General features: G+C 40.3%; 1 protein-coding gene across 5 annotated transcripts in view; it reads left to right on the forward strand.

Annotated features, from left to right (window-relative positions):
• RGL1 (ral guanine nucleotide dissociation stimulator like 1) overlaps positions 1-15611 on the forward strand; it is a 223560-nt gene that overhangs the window by 62902 nt on the left and 145047 nt on the right. For 4 of the 5 annotated variants that reach the window (XM_016188465.2, XM_060197817.1, XM_016188467.2 and 1 more), the window contains exon 2: positions 1402-1565. In XM_016188465.2, coding sequence (XP_016043951.1) covers positions 1434-1565 — 132 coding nt within the window. In that variant the 5' untranslated portion in view covers positions 1402-1433. Of the gene's footprint in view, positions 1-1400; positions 1566-15611 lie in introns of those variants that run through there. The other variant, XM_007523810.3, reaches the window with a different exon arrangement.

Consider the following 15611-nt stretch of genomic DNA (forward strand, 5'->3'; position numbering starts at 1 on the left):
TACTTGAAGACCTGCTTCATTGCTTGTGAAGCGACCCTCCAGCAGATGGGGAACTGGGGTCTCAAACTGGGATCCTTGCACAGGTCCTTGTGCTTTGTACTATGTATGCTCAACCTGGCGCACTACATCCGAGTCCCCAGTATCAAGTTCTAAATATTATCTTTGCAAGAACTGCTTTTGATACCAAGTCCCAGGGAAGTAACATAGCCAGTCAATATCCAGGCAAATCTGCCTGCATGCTGCAGTTTGGAAGCATGATCATTGTGGGATCTCACACTCTATGCTGTGGTATCTTTTGGAGTTTATAGAGTTTTCCAAGTAAAGAACCACACTAGCAGACGGGAGATAGCTCAGTGAGCCACCCTTTCATGCCTGAGGACCCAGGTTCAATCCCTAGCATCACCATAAGCCAAAGCTGAGCAGTTCTCTGTTGTGTTCTCTTTTACTCTATCTCCTCCTTTTTCTCTTCCTTCTCCTCTGTCAGGCTGGCTTCGCCAGCGGAGACAGACGACCAGGGACTCATGGCTGGGTTGTACGTGGTATCTCTGTATCTCTTTATTCATGCAGGATGCAGCACAATCTAAACCAAGCTATGCTAAAACTAAACTAAAAACTAAACTAAAAACACAATCCTATATATACTGGCCAAGTAGGGCGGAAACAGGATGTGACGCAGAGAGGGTGGAGCGAAACGTGACTGGTGCAAATCAGGGTGTACTACAAGAGGGGGCGGAGCAAAAAGACATCATGAACCAGTGGGGATTAAACCAATGCCATGCAGGCATGCTGGTGCTTAGTTATGTAAATAGAATAGTGTTAAACAGGGGGGATTAAACCAAATGAAACAGAAGGGGTTTTTAGAAGCAGAATTAGAAGCATACCAACACTCCTCTCTCTCTCTCGCTCTCTCTCTCCCCTCCTCAAAAGTATTTTAGAAAAAGAACACAGTAAACTGTGCTTACCTAGTTTAGAGCCTTGGTTAATCATGTGCTTGATAGATACTTGAAGAGTAAGAGAAGCTTCTGATGACATAACCATGTACCATGCGGCATGGAACTTGTGTGGCCTTGACCAGGTTGTCCAATGTCTATCTAGTTCCATCTCTCCTCCTACAGAAGCCAGAGCAAAGCAGCACACAAATCTGATGGCGTTCTGCTTTGTTTGAAAATTTATATCCCTTTCCATTATCAAAATGCATCCTTAACTTCTGGAACTCTGCACAAAAATAGCCGGAATGAGTATTTTAAAATCTAGAAAGTGACCACGGAAGTTGGTGCCTGTGGTGACACTGTCTTCAGTGGTCCCGTGACCCACAAGTTGAATGTGATCATTTGCTTTTTCATCTCTTCTTTTATGCTGCCTCACATGTTGACTGAACTCACACTTCATTCTTCTACACAGATTCGTAATGCCTCCTGCCCGGCTTCTTCAAGATGGAGGGGAAACCCATGGAAGAGCCTACTCAAGCAGAGCCTAAACTGAAACTTTCCACCAAGGCTGAAAGCCCTGGACACTGGCTGGTGGAAGATCATGCTCGCATATGGGAAGTTTTAAAGTCAGAAGAGGTAAGAGTTCATATGGGACGGGAGTCCCCTACCTAACATGGCACAGAGGATGCAATGGTAGATTTACTTGAACCTGAGACTATAATTCTTAGTGGAGTCAACATTAGAAGACAGCCTAGCAGATTTTTTTTTAAAATCTAGTCACAACATAGTCACAACCAAGACCCAAGGACATTAAGGCAGGATATGCCCCACGGACCCAATAGTTCCCCAGTGGTTCAGCCAGAAGAGGTCATACTAACAACCAGAGCATAAATATATAATGAGATAGTCTACTTGTAGAGTTTTACCACATTGAAGTGGGAAATCAAGTTGTGGTGAGAAGCTGATTTTTAAGAATCAGTCAGAATAAGAGAATTATATACATTTATTATTTGACAGTGTATGGTTAAGTATGTTAGCTGGGGGTCTTTGCAAGCAACAGAAATTGAACACTTTAAGGAAAATGGGCAGTCGTTTGGAAAAAGCTGAGAGACTAACAGAATTGATGAGAAGTTTGGAAAACCAGCTTTAGAAACAGGACAGAAATGAAGTCAGCAGAAACTGCTCAGGATACTCCCCCTGGAATACATTCCACACTGATCCCCCGCCCTCTCCTTACTTTCACATTTCTCTACTTATGATGCAAAATCATCCAAAAGAGGGTTTTACTGCCAAGCTCAAGACACATGCTTTTTCTTGGTTATTTTATAAAGAGAAAAAAAATTGTAGGAGAGACCAAAATACTCTGCTTTGACTGCACTTGTGTTTTAACTTCAGGTTTCTAATATCCGCTTGTTGTAGCAATTCCAATTCAAGAAAGTAACATGGCAGAGACATTGTTTGGTTTCTGTGTTGAAGCAAAAGTAGTCTCTGCAGGGTTTAGAGATTTAAGAAGTCTTAGTGAGCAGCATTGGTTAACAGAATCATAAACTTTCAGGGGTGTAGTTTTACACGTGTGTGTATAATCCACTGCGTCCACCACCACAGTTAGCATGTCACCCACATTTCTTCTAATAACCACCATAATTTTCATAAAGTTTAAGGGACAATTTGGTTACTAGTTTTTTTTTAATTAATTAATTTGTTTTCCCTTTTGTTGCCCTTTCTGTTTTTTCATTGCTTAGTAGTTTTTATTGTTGTTATTGACATCGTCATTGTTGGATAGGACAGAGAGAAATGAAGAGAGAAGGGGAAGAAAGAGAGGGGGAGAGAAAGATAGACTCCTGCAGACCTGCATCACCGCCTGTGAAGCGACACCCCTGCAGGTGGGGAACCGGGGCTCGAACCACGATGCTCATGCCGGTCCTTGCACTTTGCGCCACATGCGCTTAACCCGCTGCGCTACTGCCTGACTTGCTGGTTACTAGTTTTTATGTGTTCACTTGTTTTTGTTATTTGTATTCCACATGTGAGTGAAACTATCTGGTAGTTGTTTCACTTCTTTTCCTTATTTCACTTAGCATTATTGTTGTTTTTACCACCAGGGTTATTGCTGGGGCCCAGCGCTGGAACTATTAATCCATTGCTCCCAGCAACCATTTTACCCTTTTTATTTTATTTTATTATTTTATTTTATTTTTTCCTTTTTATTATACTTGAGAGGACCAGGGGTGGGTGGGAGATAGGGTGAGAGGTATATGCAGACCTGCTTGTGAAAGAATTTTTTTTTTTTAATTTTAGCAGACATTAAAAATTTTTTTCATTAGTGATTTCCAACATTAAGATAATAGGAGTATAATTGCACACCATTCCTACCACCAGAATTCTATGGCTCCCATCCCCTCTAGCAGAAAATGCCTGTGTTGTTTCAAGGTCTTAGATATGGTTTGAATATGCATACTCATATATATGTATATATATATGTATGTATATATATATATTTTTGGCCAATTTCTATTCATTTCTACAGCCCTGCCTTCACTTCTCTAAGTCACACTTACACTTATTACTACTTCCAAGTGCCCTTCCTTTTTCCTTTTCCTTCTCAGATAGCAGAAACAATGCCTGATTTCCTCTGGTATTTTCCAGGTTCTCTTCCCTCTCAGTGATGGTATAAAAACAAAGATTCCTAAGATTCCTGGTCAAAGATTCTGGGCCCCAGTGGAATTAGGGTCCAGACCCCTCTGGCCATCTTCCCCTAACATTTTCTCCCTCTGGGAGTATGGACCAAAGTTCTTTTTGGGGTACAGAATGAAGAAATTCTGGCTTCTGTAATTGCTTCTCCATTGGACATGGGTGTTGGCCGGTTGATCCATATCCCCAGCCTGTCTTTCCTTGGGAGGGTAGCACTTTCAAGCATATTTTTCTTTTTTTTTTTTTTTCCTCCAGGGTTATTGCTTCCTTGCCTGCACTACCAATCCACTGCGCCTGGAGGCTATTTTTTCTCATTTCTGTTGCCCTTGTTGTTTATTGTTGTTGTTGCTATTGTTGTTATTGATGTCATTGTTGTTGGATAGGATAAAGAGAAATGGAGAGAGAGGGGAAGGCAGAGAGGAGGAGAGAAAGATAGACACTTGCAGACCTGCTTCACTGCTTATGAAATGACCCCCTACAGGTGGGGAGCCGGGGGCTCGAACTGGGATTCTTATTCCAGTCTTTGCACTTCACGCCATGTGCGCTTAACCCACTGTGCTGCTGCCCAACCCGCAGAAGTCTTTTTTTTTTTTTTCTCTAGGGTTATCACTGGGGCTCGGTGCCTGCACTATGAATCCACTGCTCCTGGTGGCCATTTTTTTCCTTTCTATTTATAGTTTAGAACAGAGAGAAATTGAGAGGGGAGGAGAAGATAGATAGTGGGAGAGAAAGATAGACATCTGTAAACCTGTTTCACTGCTTTTGAAGCGACCCTTCCCTGCCAGTGGAGAGTTGGGGGGGCTGAAACTGGGATCCTTGAGTGAGTCTTTATGTTTTGTGCACTTAACCAGGTGTTTTACTGCCGGGTCCTGCAGTTGAAGTCTTTTTGTGTCCTACTGACTGGGGTCAAGGCCAAGGCTCATGTAAGTGAGGCACTAAAGGTACCAAAGTAACAAAATTCCATCTTTGGTATGTGCCTTGCATGCTCATGAACTAGGGTGGGAGTGTATCCTTATGTCTTCCCTCCCTGTTATAAGGCCCTGGATTCCCACTTTTCCTTACCCCAGTCCTGACTCTGCCACTCTGCTTTCCTTCCCTTTTCTCCAAAGGGAACCGCTCTGCTGAATTTGTTATCTTTTTTTGGATATATGTTTGTATTATCTATCTATCTATCTATCTATCAATATCTGTATACCACATAAGTGTGTGTAGCTTCAAATTTATTTTTTTTGTTTATTAATTTTTTTCTTTTGGGGGGATTAATGGTTTACAGTCAATAGTAAAATACAGTAGTTTGCACATGTTTAACATTTCTCAGTTTTCCACATAACAATTCAACTCCCGTTAGCGTCCTCCTTTGCCGTCATATTCCAGAACCTGTACTGTCCCCCTTACCCCAAAGTCTTTTACTTTAGTGTAATCAACAAATCAAATTCATTACATATTACTGATATACATGTTTTAAATTTGTTCTAGGTGTTATACTTTATATTTGCATCTACAACTTGCCTTATTTTGATTTCACATTTTGTTAATTATTTCATCTGTTTTCTAGGCTTTTATGCATCCTAGTTTATTCATTTTAGCTGCTTGCTATGTTCTATTAGTGAACAGAGTCAGGCTGATTTACTTGTTCTCTTGTTGACTTTTAATTTTTTTTCCAGTACGAGACAGTATAATGTATTTTTCTAGCATAGATACTACTTTGAAGTGACTCATTGGGTTGTCAAGTATGAAAAATTTCCCTTTTACTAACTGTTACCAAGTTTCATAGTAGTGTGTTGTTTACTCTGGACTGTAATCTGAGCCAGAATATTGTCTTCTCTGGGTGTAGAGGTGACTCATTTGTTTCACTATCAGCTAGCATGAAGCAGTGATAGTAGTGATTTTTTTTCTTTTTTCTTTTTTGGCCTTGCTGATCTAATGTGTATTGAGCGGTGCACCCTACGCAGTGTTCTTTATGTGTGAGAAGGCTGCCAAGATAAGCAGTATTCTCAGCGGCTACAGGACAGAGCTGCACTCTGTGTGAAATTAGACCAGGGAAGGCCTGTCTGGACATTGGACATGTGGCCTCTTCTTCTCTATCTAGATCAGGAATGGGGCCCACACTGTCTCATCACATTCGTGGAAGAGGAAACAATAGTGGGTTCATTACACATATTTTAGAGATTAAGTCACATTCATCTGAAGGGGCAGGGAGAACAAATTAAAAAAAAAAACTGACCATTTGGACAAGCAGTGGGAGTATATTTTGTTAAGCTGTGAGGAGTCAGTTCTTTGCTGCATTGAAAGGCTATGGTTTGATGACTGAATGAGTTTTCTGCTTCTTGATTCTACATGAATTTCTTTTTCAATTCTTGGCACAGAGTTTAACATGAGGTAAAGGGACAGAGGTGTCTTGCCCAGGAAGTTATTAGTGTATGAGAACGCTTTGAAGCATGATTGCCTGTCATGAGTATCATCAGGAGTAAGAAATAGAGTCTTGAGACTGAAGAGATTTCTGTTGGGGTATATAAGGGAGGAAAATAATTATTTGTTGAGCACCTACTCTGGTTCAAGAATTGTACTTACTAGTTGTCAGTCATATTAATCAATATATTTCCTTTTTTTAAATTTCTTTCTTGGGAAATTAATGTTTTACATTCAACAGTAAATACAATAGTTTGTACATGCATAACATTCCCCAGTTTTCCACATAACAATACAACCCCACTAGGTCCTCTGTCATAATTTTTTGACCTGTATTCTCCCTCTCAACCACCCCAGAGTTTATTACTTTGGTGCAATACACCAATTCCAGTTCAGCTTCTACTTGTGTTTTCTTTTCTGATCTTGTTTTGCAACTTCTGCCTGAGAGTGAGATCATCCCATATTCATCCTTCTGTTTCTGACTTATTTCACTTAACATAAATTTTTCAAGGGCCATCCAAGATGGGCTGAAAACGGTGAAGTCACTGCTTTTAATAGCTGAGTAGTATTCCATTGTGTATATATACCACAACTTGCTCAGCCACTCATCTGTTGTTGGACACCTGGGTTGCTTCCAGGTTTTGGCTATTACAAATTGTGCTGCCAAGAACATATGTGTACACAGATCTTTTTGGATGGATGTGTTGGGTTCCTTAGGATATATCCCCAGGAGAGGAATTGCAGGATCATAGGGTAGGTCCATTTCTAGCCTTCTGAGAGTTCTCCAGACGGGTCTCCACAGAGGTTGGACTCATTTACATTCCCACCAGCAGTGTAGGAGGGTTCCTTTGACTCCACAACCTCCCCAGCATTTGCTGCTGTTACCTTTTCTGATGTATGACATTCTCAAAAGAGTGAAGTGATATCTCATTGTTGTCTTTATTTGCATTTCTCTGACAATCAGAGACTTGGAGCATTTTTTCATATGTTTCTCGGCCTTTTGAATATCTTCTGTGGTGAATATTCTGTCCATGTCCTCTCCCCATTTTTGGATGGGGTTATTTGTTTTCTTGTTGTTGAGTTTGGCAAGCTCTTTATATGTTTTGGTTATTAGCCTCTTATTTGATGTATGGCATGTAAAGATCTTCTCCCATTCTGTAAGGGGTCTGTTGGTTTGGGTAGTGGTTTCTTTTGCTGTGCAGAAGCTTTTTCATTTAATGTAGTCTCATAGGTTTATGCTTGTCTTAGTCTTCTTTGTAATTGGATTCGTTTCATTGAAGATATCTTTAAAATTTATGCGGAAAAGAGTTCTGCCAATATTTTCCTCTAAGTATCTGATAGTTTGTAGTCTAACATCCAAGTCCTTTATCCACTTGGAATTTACTTTTTGTATTTTGTGAAATATAGTGGTCCAGTTTCATTCTTCTTCTTCTTCTTCTTTTTTTAATTTCTGTATTGGGGAATTAATGTTTTACATTTGACAGTAAATACAATAGTTTGTACATACATGACATTTCTCAGTTTTCCATATAGCAATACAACCCCCTTTAGGTCCTCTGTCATCTTTCTTGCACCTGTATTTTCCACTGCCCACCCATCCCAGAGTCAGTTTCATTCTTCTGCATGTTTCAACCTATTTTTTCCAACACCATTTGTTGAAGAGACTCTGCTTTCCCCATTTAATAGTCTGGGCACCTTTGCCAAAGATTAGATGTCCAAAATTTGGGGGCTTACTTCTGGGCTCTTAATTCTAGGCGGGTGTCCCCTTCTTCCTTCACCACTCCATGTGCGTCCCTCCCGAAGCTGCGCGCTAGGTCAAAGAGGACGGCCTTCCCCGAATAGAGATGGACTCGTCTTCACTCGAGGGTATACGAGTAGCTGCGCTCCTCTTGCTAGAACAAGCTCTCAAGGTCCATTTGGGCTCTTAAGTCTATTCCACTGGTCAGTGTGTCTATTCATGTTCTAGTACCAAGAAGTTTTGATGATAATGGCCCGATAATACAATTTGAGATCTGAGAGTGTGATGCCTCCAGTTCTGTTCTTTCTTCTCAAGATTGTTTTGGCAATTCTAGGTCTTTTCTGGTTCCAGATAAACATTTGTAGCATTTGTTCTGTTCTCCTAAAAAATGTGGTTGGGATCTTCATGGGGATAGCATTAAATTTGTAGATGGCTCTGGGTAATATATTTATTTTGATGATGTTAATTCTGCCAACCTATGAACATGGAATATATTTCCACTTCTTTGTGTCTTTTTCAGTTTCCTTGAGTAGAGACTCATAATTTTCAGTATACAAGTCTTTCACTTCTTTGGTTAGGTTTATTCCTTGATATTTTATTGTTTTTGTTGCTATAGTAAAAGGAATTGATTTCTGGATTTCAATTTCTTCTAACTTAGTGTTTGCATAGAGGAATGCCACTGACTTTTGAATGTTAATTTTGTAGCCTGACACCTTACTGTATTGCCTGATGATTTCCAAAAGCGTCTTGTTGGATTCCTTAGGTTTTTCTATGTATACTATCATGTCATCTGCAAATAGAGAGAGCTTGATTTCTTCTCTTCCAATCTGCATGCCTTTAATTCCTTGTTCCTGCCTGATTGCTAAGGCAAGAATTTCGAACACTATGTTGAATAATAATGATGATAGTGTGCAGCCCTGTCTAGTACCTGATCTGAGGGGAAATGTTTCCAGTTTTTCACCACTGAGTATGATGTTGGCTGTAGGTTTGCTATATATAGACTCCACTATCTTCAGGAATTTTCCATCTATTCCTATTTTTTGTAGTGTTTTGATCATAAAGGGATGTTGTATTTTGTCAAAGGCTTTCTCTGCATCTACTGATATGATAATGTGGTTTTTGGTCTTGCTTTTATTGATGTGGTGGATCATGTTGATTGACTTACATATATTAAACCAACCTTGCATCCTTGGGATAAACAATCATGATGAACAATCTTTTTAATAGACTGCTGTATCCTATGTTCATCAGAGATACTGGTTTGTAGTTTTCTTTTTTGGTTGTATCCTTGTCTTTTTGGTATCAAAGTGATGTTGGCTTCATAAAAGCTGGCAGGGAGTATTCCAGTGTCTTGAATCTTCTGGAAGACATTGAAAAGTAGAGGTATTATTTCTTCTTTTAAGGTTTTATAGAATTTATTTGTAAAACCATCTGGTCGAGGACTTTTATTTTTGGGAAGACTTTTGATAACTGTTTCTATTTCATTAGCTCTGATGGGCCTGTTCATGTTATCTAGTTCCTCTTTACTTAGTTTTGGAAGTTCGTAGGTATCTAGGAAATCGTCCATTTCTTCCAGGTTCTCTAGCTTGGTGGCATGTAGTTGTTCATAGAAGCCTCACATGATATGTTGAATTTCTGCTGTGTCTGTTGTGATAGCTCCTCTTTCATTTATGAACTGATTTATTTGGGTCTTCTCCCTTTTTTGTTTTGTGAGTCTGGCTAAAGGTTTGTCGATTTTGTTTACTCTTTCAAAGAACCAACATTTACTTTCATTGATATTTTGTATGGTTTTCTTATTTTCAATGTTATTGATTTCTGCCCTAAGTTTAGTGATTTCTGTCCTTCTGGTTGCTTTAGGATTCCTTTGTTCTTCTTCTTTTAGGTCTTTAAGATGTGCAATCAGGCTGTTTATTTGTGCTTTTTCTTGTTTCCTAATGTGTGCTTGTATGGCTATGAACTTCCCTCTCAGTACTGCCTTAGCTGTGTCCCAAATATTTTGATAGCTTGTATCTTCATTTTCATTGAACTCTCAAAACATTTTGATTTCTTCCTTTATTTCTTCTTTGACCCAGTAGTTGTTAAGTAGTGTACTGTTGAGCTTCCACATTTTGGGACTATTACTAATCTTTTGTTGATTGTTAAGTGTTAGTTTAATTCCACTGTGGTCTGAGAAGATGCTTGGGATGATTTCAGTGCTCTTGAAATTGCTGATGCTGTCTTTGTGGCTTAACATACGGTCTACCCTTGAGAATGACCCATGTGGACTTGAGTAGAATGTGTATTCCAATTTCTTGGGATGAATGACTCTGAAAATATCTAATAGTTCTAGTTTATCTATCTCCTCATTTAGCTCCCTCATGTCTTTATTGATTTTCTGCCTGGATGCTCTGTCAAGTTGAGAGAGTGGGGTGTTGAAGCCCCATACTATGAACTGTGTTGCTGGTAATATATTGCTGTAGCTCTTTCAGTAGATGTTTGATGTATTTATATGTCTTCTTATTGGGTGTATAGATGTTAATAATTGTTAAGTCCTCTTGATTGACATATCCTCTGAGCATTAAGTAATGTCCGTCCCTATCCTTTTTAATTTTATGTATTTTAAAATCTATCATGTCAGATATGAGAATAGCTGTTCCTGGACTTTTTTGTTGGCCATTGGCCTGTATGAAGTTTTCCATCCTTTCACTCTGAGTCTATGTTTGTCTTATTGAGTTAGGTGAGTTTCCTGTAGACAGCATATTGTTGGGTTGTGTTTTCTGATCCATTTTCCTACTCTGTGCTTTTTAGTAGGTGAATTCAGGCCACTGACATTTATTGATATCAAAGATTGAAGATATTTTAACGCCATTCTTGTAGAGTTTTAGAGTGTTCTGATAGATGGCCTATTTATGGTGGTCTGACTGTTTTAAGAGACCTTTCAGAACTTCTTTCAGGGTAGGCTTGGTGATATTTGATTCTTTCAACTGTTCCTTGTCTAAGAAGGTTTTTGTGCCTCCATCTAGCCTGAATGACAGTCTAGAAGATACAGTAGTCTTGGTTGAAAGCCTTTCTCATTGAGCACTTGATAGATATCTTGCCATTCTCTTCTGGCCTGTAGTTTTTGTGTGGAGAAATCTGCTGCTGATCTTATGGGTTTTCATCTGTAGGTGACTCTTTGTTTTTCTCTTGCAGCCTTAAGGATATTTTATTTATCCTTATTCTTTTCCATTCTAAATATGATGTGTCTTGGTGTTTTTAAGTCTGGGTTAATTCTCTTTGGGAGCCTCTGGGCTTCTTGAACAATTATATCTTTGATGTTGTCTAGACTAGAGAATACTCAGCTATTATGTTCTGAAGAATTCTTTCTTCTCCTCCCTCTCTTTCTTCCTCTGGTAAGCCAATAATGCATATATTATGTCTTTTGAAGTCATCCTATAGGACTCTGTTGTTCTTTTCAGTATCTCTTAATCTCTTTTACTTCTTTTTTTATTTGTCTCTAATTCGTCCTCCATCTTGCTAGTTCTATCTTCAGCCTCATTGATTCTATTCTCTCTCCCCTCTACTGTTTTCTGGAGTTCATATATTTTGTTACCCTGTTCTGATACTGTTTTAGCTTGTTCAGCTAATAGTGTTCTTAGCTCAGCTATTTCAGCTTTCTAATGACCTTGAGATAATTAGTGTTTTCCTCCAGTGTCTCATTCATTGTTTCTGCATTTCTGATGACAATTCTTTCAAACTCTTTACTCATTCCTGTGATTATTTCCTTAGCTAGTGTTTGGATGTTGACCTCATTATTTTGTGCTTCAACCTTTGGGGGGATTTTAGCTGGACTCTTGTCCTGGTTCATTTCTCCAATATTTCTCCTTGTTGGTTTAACCATTCTATATAGTATGTTATGAGTTCCCTCGCTCGGTACTTTTCAAATTACTGATCACTCTTGCCTGGATTGACTTGTGTCTAAGCAAGGTTCACAGTTGTGGAAACTGACAGTTGTTTCAATATAATTTTCATTCCTGAGTTGCAGCACAGTGGCTTAAATGCCTCTTTTGTTCTTTTTCTTCCCTGTAGACTATGGGAGCCTGAGGGTTTTTAAAGTATAAGTAAGCTTCTTAGCTTAATCACTGACTCCTGACGAAGAGATACAGCAGGGTGGGGCAGAGATAATCCAGTGGTTATGCAAAGAGACTCTTACAGCTCCACAGCTAGGCCACTGATATATAGATCTTTTCTTGAGTTTCTTGGTTAGTTCTCTCTTCCCTGGTGTCAGCACAGGGCCTCCTTGCCACTGCTCCAGCTTCTGAGGGCAACAGCAATGGAGACTCACAGTTGCATTTGGTGAGTCTTAGGGGAGTCCTCTCTTCCCCTCAGCTGTCTTTTTGTTGGTGAAACAGACTGGAGGTGGTGTCTCGACTGATAAATTGCTGGACTGTTACCAGCCACTTAATCTCTCCCTAGGCTCCTCTCTGTCCATGAGCCACATGTATTTGCACTCACCAGTGATTTGGTGGATCCTGAAGTTGTTCTAGTCCTTTCTTGTTGTAGTCCCAGGTGGTTTCCTTTGGTATTCCTAGTTGACCCGGGAGAAGAGTAGAGAGAAACACAGCTGCTGCTGCTCTGTATTCTCGCCTCCACAAGTCCTCTATCAATATATTTCTCCACACAATCACAGGTACACTTTAGCTCACTCCTAGGTATTCTGAGGATGAGAAGTTAAAACTCATACCTAAAGAGATGTAGCTGTTAAGTGACATTGTAAAATTAGAGCTCAAATCTGTGTATGTTCACTTTGTACTGCAACTGGTTACTTTCCCTGCCTGGACTTCAGTTCATCTTGACCAGGGCAAAATCCTCTTTCCGGTAAAGGTAGGTACCAGGCTTACCCACACAGGACTTAACTCTGCCCTGTCTGATGGTGAACAAGCACCAGTGTCCCCCGTTGGTCAGCCCTTCCTTCTGCTCCCCACAGTGTTAGCTCAGTGGGTCTCCCAGCAGCACTGAGGTATCTCACAGGTACAACACCTGACTTGTCTCTGTTGTGTGTAGATTTAACTGTAAGATTCTGCTAAGCTCCTTCTAGTTCTGTTTTCTGTATTGCCGGTCCAGATGCACATACCTTAAACTAGGGACTGACCTCCCCTCATCAACAATCTGATAATTTGAAATCTGTATAGTTCCACTCAGCCTCTTAGTCATTGCAGCCTGCCCAAATCCCATTAGCTTGTGCCTATACCCTGAGATACCACTCACTCAGCAGCTCGTCATTACCAGGGAACTCTTTCTAGGTCCAGTTTACCCATTTATTGTCTAATCATTTTTTCCATGGATGTTGGTGACAGAATCCTGAGTTGGCCTGTGGTTAAGACCACCAGAGTTACGGCATGGCATTTTCCAATCTGTGTCATAGTCTAATGTATGGAGGGACATTCAACACTTTCATTGGCTAAATGTCAGTTTTGGTATTAAAAGGCACTTGACACTCTTGCCTCCTATGATCTGGGTTCATCAGCCTTCTGAGTGGCCCGATAGCATCTCTGTTCACCTGTCTCCTGAGGCTCCTCACTGCCTTTGGGTGTTTATGTCAGGAGGCAAACCCCTCCAGGAGGGCCTCTGCCATGCTCCTCCATAGGTGACCCAGGCTATTTATAGCATTAGGCCCACACAGTAGGTGCTTAATAAGTGTTTACTAACTTGAGAAAATGTATAGTGAGGCCACCTGATCAGATCCTCTGACTTCCCCACACTTTCCTCATCCCTCTGTTAAAGGGGTTTCTATAGGCTGGTTGTGGGAGTTAATGGAGTACTTAGTATAACACTTTTCACCTGTTATGTAGCAAGCTTGAACTTCTGTCATTACTGAAAGAGTAGTGTTTGTATGTGTTGGGGACTGGGCAGTGGTAAAAAAATCAGGCCACAATGGCCTATAGTCATATCATACAACTTTTGACCCCTGCTGCCTGAATTCAAGGCTCTCCCCCCCACACACACACACGTCTTGGCCCCTACTTCATGCTACTTGCCATGCTTCAGTGCTTATGGAACTGAAACAGGCAGACTTCACTACCTGACACATCACATGGTAAGTGCCTGCTGCCATTCTTTCCCAGTCTACTCTGAGCTCATAGAACATGAAGTACTCTGTCTTACTCAATGTTACATCCTTACAATGTTGAGATTTTTGTGGAATGAAGGAAGGAAAGAAGGAACAAAGAAAGGACAAGATCAACAACTATCTCAGATGTTGATGTTTTACTCTGAGAAGAACACCCAAGCAACAGAACTGTTGGGGGTTGGGGTGGGGGGGGGGTGGCAGCGGCTAGCCGTGCTTTCTTTGACATCATCAAAGGTCAGATCCAAGACTCAGAACCAGATGCTTTATTCTGTTGCCTGTGCTTGCCAATAATAGGAGCCATTGCGATTTTACTGGATTTCTGAGAAATCAACAACATATGTGTATAGTAAAAATACAGTGACAATAAAAGCAAATAGCCTGATGAAAAGAGGCCTCACTAAGCAAAATAACCAACCTCTCCACCCACTCTTGTTTACCCTTATGGTCAAACCAAGCTTACAAACTAGCTCATTGTTGCCTCGAAACACTCATTTCAAGTGGGATGGTTGCAGTGCAAGAACAAATCTGAATTGTTTCAAAATAAAAATGTTGATCAAGAAGGCTAAAAATGGCAAAGTGACTGGCAACATTGTGATGGAAGAACCATGCTTTATCAAGGTGGGAGGAAAAGTTATTTCTGAGGAATAATTGAGGGTGTTAACTCTGGGAAAGTGTGAGAGGCATGATTTCAATTGAGAGCCCAGAAGTATCATAATTTCCTAAGAATTTAGGTTGCCAATGATACTATCACAAAGAAAGTTAGCGATTCCCAAACACTCAGGATTTACTGGAAGAAGTAGAGCAAATCCTTTGATACAAAGTACACACACAAGGTCAAACAATCCCTTGGGGCAGGGAACACAGAAAGTCTCATCCCTTCCCTGTTGGGAGGCAGTCACTATAAAAAAGAAAATACCAGAGTAGCTGGATCATACCTGGACCACATGTCACCCAGGTGCCACAGTTGAGCAGCCACAAGAACTGCAGCTGCAAGCTGAGTAGATTTCCAGAGAAGAGTCAAATCATAAATGACAGTTGATTTTTTAATATGACTCTTAAACATCTGGTCACCTTGTGAAGTCTTTTTATCATACCAGAACTTCAACATTGTAGCATTGTCAGGAGAAACTTTCAGGAGAGCTGCAGTCTGAGTACATATGTACTCTTCCCTTGTCATCCTCCAACCTATTAATGCTGTTCCCTGATGGCCTTCTGGTTGCATGCTTCTTTCACAGTGGAGAAACTTCCTTGGTTTTCTGTTACTTTGTCCTTCAGACCAATTAGCCAGAGTTCTAATAAATGTGGTACCCTGATTAACTCAGTTTTTGAACATTTTATGAGACAGTACCGCAAAACCTATAGTAGACTTCTAACTTAAAAAAAATGAATGGATGAATAACATATGTGGAAATACATTCTCTGGCTCAAAAAGGAGAAGTTTCTTCCAGATCTGGATAGGATTTGAGGAACTAGACAGTAAGGGTGAATGTCTTATTTTGGATTTGGAAAGAATTTGGTAGTGACATTTTCCAGATATATTGTCTTGGCCAGTAGTTAATCCTCAGTCTCAGTTTCTTCATCAATAAGGACTGGATAATAATGGTTACCCTTTGAGGAAGGTTGGCTCTGCACTATAGACGAGCTGTCTGGAATAATGATTGGCACAAACTAAGTGCCTAGTAATAGTGTTCCCGACTCACTCCACTTAGCTCAGGATTGACTGTGAAAACCATTTGAGTTTGGACACTTTTAAAAC

Source organism: Erinaceus europaeus, chromosome 9 (genome assembly GCF_950295315.1).
Source record: "Erinaceus europaeus chromosome 9, mEriEur2.1, whole genome shotgun sequence".
NCBI lineage: Eukaryota > Metazoa > Chordata > Mammalia > Eulipotyphla > Erinaceidae > Erinaceus > Erinaceus europaeus.